The sequence below is a fragment of the Falco peregrinus genome, chromosome 3 (assembly GCF_023634155.1).
Source record: "Falco peregrinus isolate bFalPer1 chromosome 3, bFalPer1.pri, whole genome shotgun sequence".
Classification (NCBI taxonomy): Eukaryota; Metazoa; Chordata; class Aves; order Falconiformes; family Falconidae; genus Falco; species Falco peregrinus.
The window spans coordinates 52,700,809-52,713,134 of NC_073723.1; the positions used below are offsets into that span (position 1 = coordinate 52,700,809).

A 12,326-nucleotide genomic window follows, 5' to 3' on the forward strand; every position below is an offset into this window, starting at 1 on the left:
AGACCAAGGACTCTCTGTGCAGTCTCTGCTGAGGATGAATATATAACTTCCCTACACAGAGCCTGAGGGATATCAATTTTAGGATACTAGACTACTGTAGCATAAGACAAGAATCTTACATCCCAAGATTAATTCTACTTAGTAGGGAAATCAATGGGATTACTCAAAGTGAAACACACACCAAACACTTTATTATATTGAGCTTTTAGTGCACCAAGTTAATTTAGTGCTTTCCTAGTCACCATGACCAAATAAATCTCTCGTTTTGGCCTTTCTCGTGAAGGGAATAAACACAAAGTAGATGAGTCAAATTCGTAACTAACACTGAAGAAAATGAGAAATTTTATAACTTATTCCAAAGAAAAAAGGTTCCAGATCTCACTGCAGATACAGAACAGTAACACAAACTACCTTGGCATCGTTTACTGACAGAGTCTTTTGCATCTCATCCATATTTAGATATATATAATCCCCTAGCTGGGTTTCCTGCAGATATGCAAGAAAGAGCCAGTTATATCTACCAAATGATAAGGTGTCATTTTTACTATGGAAAGTAAGAGAGAAACACATATAGCACATATGATAGGTTACATAAAGTATATGTTTCTTTACTGAGACTCTATCTTTACATTCCAAATGTATTCAATCATTTTGTGCTAAACGCTTGTTAAAAAAGCTGCAAGTTGTAAATTCCTAGAACTGATCACTGTTGAAGTATTCAGTAAAACATTACTACCATCCTATCTGTACAGCACATAAATAGAAAAGGAAAGGAAGAAAATGAAAGTTCATGTGGTATACAAGTTAAACATTAAAAGCTCTCTTAAAATCACCACCAAAATATAGTACTTACATCAAGCCTTTCACAAGTAGATTTGCAAAGGACATCTGTGAATCTCTTGCACATAATGAGTATGGAGAATTCCCAATATTCCCATTCATAAAAATGAACCTGTGACCATCTGTTGAATAACACTGCCACGGTCATTAAACAGGGCTTGGCATAACTGATTTGTTTAATGAAATTATTTTTATTTCCAAAATCTTTAAGTAACCTATCAATCCATTTTCATCCAAAGAACTCAAAATAACATAAAAAGATGAATATTAAGAAAACACAAACTCTGAAGATAGATGGCAAAAGAAAAACACCATGCAATTAACAGTGATCTTCTAATTCCAAGCAGTTTTTTATAAAGAGGTGGAAAGTGCAAGTCTCCTCTTTCTCGGGGAGTTTATGCCCCTGCTGGAGTATGGCAGTGTGTTGGAGGTTTCATGAATGCCATTATCTGTTCTTAAGGATACTTGTTTCATATTTAGATGATCTTAACACAGGAAAGACTTCTTCACCCATGTGACAAAACGGTTGACTCTCTTCAGTAAAAACTAGTAAAATAATTTTTGAGGTAGGAATGAAAGGAAGCAATATAAACTAAAAGGTAACTGAAGAGAGGGGGAAAATACATCCCCAAAAGCACCAGAACCAAAATGTCAAGCTCTATGCTCTGATTTTACTGCTCTGCTCAGGATATTTTATTATTATTTTTCTTTCCTATATCTTTTCAATTCAGAATGAAAAAATGCAGCATACAGATAAACCATTAATGCAGAAAACCACTTTCATTTGAGCTTAAATGCATGACATGCTGAGAATGTTAAAAATTATTAACAACAGAGATATGTAACACTTGGTTACATTAAGCAACATCATCCCAGATTTCTATTTATTCCGTAAATGTCAAGTCTACACTCTGAAACTCTTATCATGAAATGTAACCTTTGAAATTTCACACATTATGGATCAGAAATGTAAAGCTATAGAATTCTTCTGTTCTGCCATGTGAAAAACACTAGGATACACTGAGAAAAGTCTATTGCACAAAATAAATAACAAGTCTACATCATGGTCATGGATCTCAAATTGGCAAAGATGAAGTAGATTTATAGTTTATCACTGAATCACTTAACACCACCATAAAATTCAGTCTTTGTCCTCCTTCTCACCCTCATTTTGTTAGTAAAATTAAGACAGTCTTTAATTCCCATGTCTCTATTAAATTAAAGTATCTCAGTGGCAACCTGTTTCATGGATACATAGAGCAGTTAAAATAAAACAGCAAGCACCACAGATCATGAAGAACAAACATTATTTTCAGGATGCCGCTACTTATATTAAACATATAGTAAAAGTACTCAGTTATAAGCATGCCAACTTAAGATTAAAACAATAATAAAGATGTCTTATGGAAACAGCTAAAAAATACAAAGTGCCATTTTGAAAGCATAGAGTAAATTCATTTACTTCCAACCAAACTTCTACACCAAACAAAACAGTATTGGTGCCAAGTGTACACAACCAATCATAAAGAGTAGTGGCAAAACACCAGGCTGGAAGTTTGGAGACCTTGGGTTTATTTTCAAACACTAATAACAACTTCTCAAATAACTATCTATTTTTGTCCCATGCCTCCTACCCTGTGACACTTATACCTGTATATGGAACAAAATAATTTCTTGTTGTGTATTTGTTCTTTAGGTCCCAGCAGCGGTCAGGGTCTTTCTGTACAACTACAGTATACATTAACAACTGAACATTTACCTGTATATTAACCAACATTGAACTAAAGTGTTTGGACATCTGTGGCGCAGAGACAGAGATTTATGTGCGTGTCTGTACACCTACAAGCCAGCACTATCCTCTATAGGATACAATAATGCATTCACAGCTACAGTTGCTGCAATCATGATAGACTGCAAACTAAACATTTTTGTTGCTTTCCCAACAACAGAAAGAAGGACAAAACCCCATGTGATGTGTTCAGTGTCTGTTCTGACTTGTACATGAATGGGAATGATGATGGGATATGCATCGACTTAGTGACACTTTTTTCCAAAGAGAAGAGAGTTGGTTGTTTTAAAATTGTTTGTGCAGTACTAAAGTAATAATATGTATCAGCTGAAAAGTGCTTTATGGGGAAATCTGTTTGTTGGCACAACAAAGCACAAATAGGTAAGGAAACAGTTTGTTGAAAGCAGTTTAAAAACAAACTAAAATAAAGATAGCAATGTCAATACAAAATCTTAAAACAGTAATCAACATTTTCCATTAGATCAAATTTACAAACATACTCTGCACAGGGCCCAAAACACACAGAGGGGGCTTCATGGCTAGACTACTATTCTCAAGATCAAAAATCTTGTCATATTACTTCTCAAAGAATTTACATTGCACCAATATGAGCAGTTACAGTGGAATGCCTTTCTGTCAGACATCTTATTCCAGCCTGGGTTCTGCCACATGCCCACAAGCACTGCGCACACAGCCTTTTGGGGACCTACACAACAGCTCCGGGAACAGCATTTGTAGATAACTGCTTGTCAGCATTTTATAGGAGGCTTCCTAGAGCTCTGAAGAGTTGTGAGCTGTTCCAACTCCTGTCTTTCCCGTAACAGGCCAACCATTTCTAAGATGCACTTCAAAATCAAGGCATGATTCATTTTTACCTGGGTATAATTCCATGCTATAAACTATTCAAATCAAAAGCTGTTCTTTTCATATGGCCCAGAAGAAGATATTCACTTAGACATCCACTGCCACTATATGGAGAAATCATGTAACATCATTGGAAAAGCTTGTCTGGGACTGTCATCTCCAGTGATGATATTTGTCATTAATAGAGTAGCAATGACCAATCCATCTTAAATAGCTCCCCCTGCTACTTAAAGAAAAACGTCATCAGACAAGTGCGATGCTTAGAATTAGGCCGCTATCATCAGCTTGACTGTCTGAGACTTGGGACAAGCAACTGCCTCTACAGAAAAGAACAAAGTGCTTTTGACCTATATTTGGGAAGGAGATTCCACTATGTAGCAATGGTAGATTTAAATGAACATTTAACTATTCTACATTGAGGTAGAGGGACAACTACACTTCAACACAGTACTGTTCCAAAGTTGCTTTAAAATTCTTCTTAGTTACTCCTCAGAGTACAAAATTCTGGAATATACATTTATTAAATCAGAAAACATGCAGGAGTGCTGCAAAAAGCATGCTATGCAAACAACCCCAGAGGAAAAACAAACAAGCAGAATGCCCCAGCAACAGGGAGCTAGTTATTAAAAAGAGGTACGAAAAGAATACAGGGATTTTGTGGATTCCTGTCCCTTTCTTCCCATCATGGATAAGGGCTGAGAACCACAGGGATGACCCAGAAGAGAGTCTCATACACATTATCTTGTCTCTTACCAAAGCACTGTGTTGAGCAGCTGGCACATGCTGCCCATGCATAGGGACCTTTAGAGGGACATACCGTGCAGCCTGCCTTCGGGCAATGCATGTACTCCCTGAAGAGCTCCTGCTCTTCCAGCTTCTTTTCCCCATTATGCAGTCTCCCTGCCATAGTTTCTCTGTCCTCTTCCCTAGACTTGTCTTGGCAATCAGAAAATCAGTTTAACCATCTTCGAACTTCCATTTTCCTGAGTGCATTTTGTAAATTCCACTGTCCCTTCCCATGTCTCTCTAGAAGTCAAAAACCAACACGTTTTCCTTGCTTTCCATTTGTTGACAGGAAAATTTGTCAAGAATCATCACTTATGGGGCCAGACTTCTGATCAAATGCTTCAGCTAGGGAGCCAGAATTCTCCAACTGTGGCCTTGGTAAATTTGTAGCATCTGAAATGAAACATAGGAAAATGGTTAACAGAGACACTGAGAAACAGCAGCATACTCTCTACACCGAGGAATTCGGTACTAAAAATTACTTCTCCGTTCACAGTGGACTATCAGAGCCTTTCAGAAAGACACCCTGTGCTCAAATTCTAAGTGATAAGGACATAATCATAATGATATCCTCTGTCATCTTTGTTTCTTTGGGGGCAACAAAGGGAAAAGAGGGCAGGTAAATATATCAGGCTTACAGCAGGACACGTGAGTGAGTAGTTGCTCAAATGAGTGAAAGCATAGACACCACAGACAGACTCATACTGGATTACTTTCTACAGACAGCAAAATGCTTCAATATAACCTGCATCTGGCTGTAGTCAAGTAAAGAAGTCCTAACAGAATGAGTGTGGAAGGAGGAAGACAGGGGAGTTTGCTCTTGTTCTTCTCTCAAAGCAAGATAAGCAGTGTGCCTGAGCTGAAGACAGGAAAGCAAATCCCCGCCAGCATCAAGGGAGATAGGGATTCCATCTTCAGTGTCAACCTAGGCAAGGAAATCTTGATAAACTAGTCCTGTGAATTTGGGTAAATCAGGGCTAAATTACACTGTTCACCATTCTGGTCTGAAATTTGGTCTCTTGTTGCTTCAGGTTGTAGGTTGGTTTCTAATAATAATTACAGCTAGAAAAGTCAGCCTCAAATGTTATTTGGAGCTGTACAGGTCTAACATCCTATAATTCAGAAGCAACACAGGAGCCAAACCATAACTTCCCCACAGCTATCTTACTGCTTGGGGCCTGACAGCATCCACTGGAAAAAAAGGGGGTGTGGAGTTGCCACTTCTACTGTAAGAACAGATCACATGGATGGGTGCCTTCTCCATAAAAAAAAACTGCATCTACCCACTTTATGAATAAAATAGTGGCACATATACGAACCCAGCCACCAAGCATGCAGACAAAGCCCAAAGTTAAGAAAAACAAAACAAACCACAGCAGTAACATACCTTGTGTAGATTCCCTTATTTCCTGAGCTTCTCTCCTCCCAAACCCACTTGGCTGCTGTCTCTGGAGTTTCTGTCTCTACAAAGAGATCTGGATGCCCAGCACAGTCTCAGACATGTCCTGGTCTGTATTCAGATCCTGAGTCTGAATGGAGTATCCTTCTCTTCTCCCAACAGAAAATTTATGGGTACCCTTCTTGGTGCTGATTCCAAAGTGCCAAAAGTGAGGCAGGATTTTCTTCCATGTCTGGGAGGTCTACTATCATCCCAGACATCGTTAGAGTGCATCTTCAAGTTCTTTATCCTCTCTTGGTACCGCCCCAGGAAACAACTGGTACACTGATGGACAAGGTGTTATACTTGGCTATCAGAGTCCAACAGACACTAATACCACCTCAATGTCCTGGATATTCACATATGCTCAGTGTTACCTATGTGAGGCCAGTTTGCAGGTATAACCGTTTCTTCTGAGAAATGTTCCAAGAACAGCTTGATAGATACAGACAAATCTGTACATAGCGAAGACTTCCAAAAAAAGTATCACCTCAAGTCAATGGAACAGAAACTGGACCAGAAAGGAGCATGGTAGATACTATGCCATGACTTGATGTCCGTACTTGAGTTAGCCTTGTCCAGACCAAGAATAATTCACACAGTAGTGTGACCATGTACCACTGCTAGCAGATGCAGATGTAGTTCAGTACCTTCCCAGGAAGAGGTGCTTACATGGGTCTGCATGCCAAAACTTTCGTGTGCGAAAATGAGGTAAATCAGTATGGAACTGATCAGTACTGATAGGAAATCAAGTGTGTGACAGCATGCCATAAACCTTCTTTTCAAAGGTACTAGATCAGCAACAGCTGGGCACACATACCCAAGCACTTCCAACAGCAAAAGGGAAACAGAAATCTGTAAAATCTGCCATCAGAAAGCCATGCATAAAATGCAGCTCTACACCATAGACTCTTGTCTCAACCCTTGTGAATGGGAACTAGTATTTTGGACATTACACTCAGATACTATAAAAGAGGAAAAACTGAAACTCCCTCCAAAATTAAAAAGAAGCGTGAAACACACTCACCAGTAAAACACTCAAAACCTTTCTCCCAACAAGGACACTATGGAAGGTGGTGAAGCTAGAAAGTTTCCGGACCAAAATGGCAGCCCAGCCTTTGAAAGATGGGGAGATAAGGTCTGAACTGTGACATGATCCTGTGAGAGTCCACTGCAACTACAAACCTCCTTAGCCCCTGCAAAGCACCCCAGATCCACTGCTACCTGAGAGGAATCAAGACCAAGAGCCAGGTCTCAGAAAACACCCTTACCTCCAAGCTCCTAGCATAGCTCAAGAAATGCAGTGTTGTGACACTAGCTTGATCCATGAGAACATCCTAAAATGCAGGCTGTTACAAGGAAACCTGAGATTGTTCTTTGTAATCTAAACCCAGGAATATACCTCTAGAATTCATTAAAAATCAAATCATACATAAATCCAGCACATAACACTTTAATTACATATGACTAGACTGGTTAGTAAGTAGATAAACAGTGGAGAAAAATCTTCTAATTCTAGGTCAGATCTTCAAGCAGTACTGCACATTATCAACTTGCCTCTCACTTTAATTTTAATGGATTACAAAACAAATACACACAAGATCAAGTTAATGTGAAGAACCCACTGTTTGAAAGACTATCTTGTAGGTTTTCATTCTGTGAAGACTGTTCAGTAATAGAAAAAATGCAGTAGCTAGGGAAGACACCATTACAACATATATATAGTATATAGATGTTTATATAGTATAAGCACCTGCTGGGAGGATGATGATGGCTCATCTTCTGGTACTTTAGCATGGAACCAGTAAGTCAGTATCAGTTGGAGGAGCACTGCATACAACTGTCTAAAGTGTCTTGTGCATTCAAAGGTGCTACAGATTCTTTGTACAAATTATGTAGTATGTATCCATAAAAGCAATGGAATGATTGGAAAGTGAAAGAATAAATTTCCAACAGCAATTTTATAAATAAAATCACTGTTAAAGTTTATTCAACTCTGCTAAAATATCAAATTAAATCAAATCTGCAGCATGTATATAGCAGTAAGCAACACCTGAAGCTTTACAGAAAACAAAGAAAAAATCCTCCATTGTGCCACAATACAAATGTCCATTTGTCTAATACTCTGAACAGAGAAAATATTTTACTGATAGCTGTAATAATATTCTCATACACTGAAGTACAGGATCTAATTACCATCAAATTAATTAAAACTAATTTCTTTTTATCGATTGCTTAACTTTCTGATGTTGCTCTAACCCTACTGCCTTAGGGAATGTTTTCAAAGACTTCCATCAATGTTATGACTTTTTATATTAATTAAGCTATTCCGATTAATTTGCCCTTTTAAAAATTATTCTCCATGCTATATATCTGCTAAGTGACAAATGGTAGAACAGTTATACAAGTTCAAATATCTGTGGCTTTGCTCTTTTTCCCCCCTCCTTTCCCTTTGCCCGCTCCCTCTACCCCTAAGAAGGTTCATGTATTGCAAAGGATCTGTTTATAAGACTTTTCAAAACCTGTCTTTTTCACAACTGTCCACACAGCTAGTGAGCTGCTTTGTACCCACTGCTTGGTTCTCCTGACCAAACAGATGTGAGACCCAATCTAACAATCTTTTCCAGTCCTCAAAGCCTCTGAGTACAAGATAACCTTAGGTGAATCATAAAGGTCTATTAATTTTAGTGGATTTAAACTCCAACCGCATGAAAAACTAAGCACAAATACTTAAGTGTTTCGAGGAAATGTGGACAGATTTTGCTTAACTGAAGTTTAAATCAACAACCTGGCATGAAATGCTGGACTTCCATTAACTATAACTAAGAGAAGAGTTACGAGAAAAATTAAAACATCATCATCTTGTTATGCTGACACTTCAGAAAAGTTGTATTTCATTTTTTTGTAGTCTTTACAAGACTAAAGCAATTCCTACATATTGAAAATTGAAAGGAGATAATGATTTTTTTTTGTTATAATTTTTTAATTTTTCATTTGCCCGGCTGCAAGTTTAACTAATACGGAATTGTTGGAAAATAATTTTGACATTGTTAAGCTTTTAGTTAATATCTGACTTTCAATAATCAGCCACTTTTGCCAAGCTTTACTACTTATCATGCAACCTAAATCACCCAAATCATAACTTATTCAAAATGCAAAAACTACTCCACTTTTACACACAGTAGTGTCAAACACAGTGTGAAAGAAAAACTACTTAACAGACCATAAAGAAAAAGTGAACTGCAAGTATACCCAGATTCTTACCTATCTGCAGAAATTAAAAATGTTTTTATTTATTTATTTATTTATTTTAAGCCTCACATAGAATTTCCAGCACAAACGCTTACATAGGAAAAGCAGGGATGTGATAATATAAACAATTCTGCTTACTTGAAAAGCACTTGAAAAAACATCAAACTCACAACAAATGGCAGGACTGCACCCATCACGAAAAAAGAAAAAGAAAAAAAACCCAGCAATACACCACTTAAAAAAGCACTAAAAATCCCGAGAAATGCCTTGAAAATCTGCTGAGATCTTATTTGTATAAGACTGAAACACATGCTAAAGGGAAGCCAATTGATTATCAGTCAATACAAGCTTACCTGCTTAAGTGCTTTCTTTGTGTGCTGCTGGAAGGAAGATACTAGCTTGCTTTGCACCGGTGCATTAGTAAGGCTCGAATCACGACTGGATGACAGTTCTTCAGATGTCTGCTTTGGGCAAACTTTATAGAAAGAAAAAAAAATAATCAGAATACTGTTGGGAGGTCTGCCTTCCCTATCTCTTGGAAAGTCCTGGGCGGGGGCAGAAAGCAAGTGCCTGGAAAACAACAAGCTCTCTCTAAGAAATTCAGCTAGTCTAGAGGTCCAGAGGAGCTGAAAATCCAGCCATATTCTAAATAAATGCATTGATTCACAAACAGTTGTACCTCACCATACCCCTTCTATTGCAATTCTGCAGGCCATGCATATTTTGCCTTTCAGGTCCTGAAAGGTAACTGAAATAGTTTAACTATGGTTTTCACACAGAAGCTAGACAAAAATTATCTTCCTCACCAAAACATGTTTACTGGATTGTTATGTGCCTAAACATGTATTTATACAAGAGACACTGATGACCCTGTGTTCTAGAAATATTTATAAATATGTAAATTCATGCCAGATTGCAATGGCTTCTTGGGAGCCAGACTCATCTATTTTACAAGTACTTCTTGGTAAAGCTGAGAACACACACTTTCCTGTTTAACAGGTAGACTGGAATATCCTGCAAAGAGGAATTCTGGTCTCTCAGGTAATACACACTGCTACTTCTCAGCCTTCTAAATAATACATGTTTTAATGAACAAATGCTACAGTACTTGGATTAAACGGCCTTTTGAATACATGTGTGAAACATAGAAAGTCTTCTGGTTAAAAAAAGGGGGGGGAGAAAAATAATTAATTGTTTTAAAAAAACACCTTTATTAAACAGACGTGAAAGCTATTAGTCTTGTTAGTCAGCAAGCTTGACTGAAAGGGCTGTAAAAACCTTTCCACTCTTACTGCCTTGCATTACTGTCACTCTCAACTGGTGTCCTAAGACTCCCCAGCTGAAACAGCGTTAATCCAGAAATTAAGCAACTTTTTTCCCTATTCTCCTCTGCTGACTCAGTTCCAGTTTGTCCTCCAGCGCTGCTCAAAGCTGGCTTACATGTTGATATACCTTCTTTATAAAGATACGCAGCTGTATGTGGTTTTCCAACGTTTGCCATAGTTCGCACACCTACCAGAATAGTTTGAAGCCACTCAAAGACACACAGACATGTGCCAGAAATGATCTTTGCCCAACGCTTCTGTTTGCCTATGGTTTTCTCCTCCCATCCTTCAGTGGGATGAGCAGACACCTAAGAAGCATTCTAATTCTCTCACCAGCAATTTTGTAAAAGAAATATTGTAATGACTTTGTAAGAAAAAAAGATCGAATAGAGACAATTTAGTCATCAATAATTAATTGTTACCATGATATTAAACATTTGCTTTCACACTGAAAGAAAAAATAATTAATACTTACCTCACCAACAGAGAATACACACTGTTTTATGGCATTGGCATTATGTCAAAATAATTTTCATATTAGAGTAAAAATTTTCATTTGCAGATAAGACAAATCCTATTTTGTCATAAGATTTATAACTGATGTTTGTCACTTTCTTCCCTTATACTTGAAGCATTTGTCAAAATATAAAAAGAAGCTGGAACACAAAACAGGCTCTGAGTTTACAGCATCACCTGCTTTGGATCAATCTTTTCCACATGATGAGCAAAGCTTACTATCAAAAAAGACAACTTAAAGGAGCAGCAAAGTGTCAGCAGAAAACAAAACAATAGCTGGTTTATGTAATCTAAATCACGGCAATAGCTAAGCTCCTGAGACAAAGAACACCTACACCAAAATAAAAACCTGTCATTTCAAATTACCCAGCTTTTGTCTTTTGTTTCAAAGAGATTTTTTTTTACTGTTTTCTGGCAAAGTCTGAGAGCCAAAGAACTGAAGAAAAAAGCAGAAACAGTGTGAGCACACAAACCCCAGAGTTAAGGAGACAAGAACAGAACATATTTAAAAATGCCTAAAGAATGGAAAATGTTATATACTTCGCTGTCCCTCCTAAGAGAGGATACAACATGACCTGTCATGAAAAAACTATTCCTCTTCTCCAGGATGACTGCAACTCCTATTACTTTCTTGTTCAGATGGGAAAGTCTGATTTTCATTACTCTGATCTAGGACATTATCCAAGAGTCTCCCCTATTTATTTTGGTGATAAAGTTCATCCTGGACAAGTTTGATAACACTAGCTGATGATGCTCAATACTACAACCGTTAATGTCAAGTCATGATACAGCACATGAGTAAAAATAAACACAGCTCTATCTTAATTTTGTGCTTTCATTCATTCTTTCTTTTAACAATAAACCCTGAAATTGTGACAGGGTCCATTAGAGGCCATACTTCTTATTTCTATCATTACTTCAATTTTAAATAAAAATATTATCAGTGTATTGGTTTGTTTTGCTTTGACAACAAAGTTAAACCAAGGAACAGGGATTGTTCTACTGTGTGAAGCAACTGAAACAAACACACTAGAACAATAAAGAATTTTCCATCACTGTAATCTCTTCTGCAGGTACAGAAGGAATACCTCACTTCAGGCTGCTTTGGTTTAGTGCAACCGAAACCTAGTTCTGCTGAGTTTTGAAAAACAAACTTTTTTCTGTAGTCTATGACTAAAGAAATAGATATGTGAGGCTGAAATCTGCTGCTTAAAATTTTTTTAAAAACATGGTGATTACAGAAAGTCAACTTCATTTACTAACAACAAATGATACTTCCTTTCTAAAATATATTTTGTACATTACAAATATTTTCCTTCATATATCTAGCAGCTTAAAATAGCAAGAAGCTATTTTAAATATTGTTTTCCATGTTTTACTTAAATTTCCATTTCTGTTTAAAACCAGTTGTTACAAATCATGGCTATAAACATAAACATCTAGTAAATAAGATGTCATGACCTATCTTGCAAAAGTAGAAGATACAAATATTAAAATCTAAATAATTATGTTAACT

The 12,326-nt window shown here is 37.1% G+C and overlaps 1 protein-coding gene across 3 annotated transcripts in view; it reads right to left on the reverse strand.

The window, feature by feature from the left end:
• ASXL3 (ASXL transcriptional regulator 3) overlaps nucleotides 1–12,326 on the reverse strand; it is a 128,114-nt gene that overhangs the window by 48,995 nt on the left and 66,793 nt on the right. The window contains exons 2-3 of one of the 3 annotated variants that reach the window (XM_055800193.1): nucleotides 9,323–9,444; nucleotides 4,311–4,672 (exon numbers count right to left, since the gene is read on the reverse strand). In XM_055800193.1, the coding sequence (XP_055656168.1) occupies nucleotides 4,311–4,400 (90 nt within the window). In that variant the 5' untranslated portion in view covers nucleotides 4,401–4,672; nucleotides 9,323–9,444. Of the gene's footprint in view, nucleotides 1–4,310; nucleotides 4,673–5,666; nucleotides 9,445–12,326 lie in introns of all 3 variants that reach the window. The other 2 variants (XM_055800194.1, XM_055800195.1) reach the window with 2 other exon arrangements.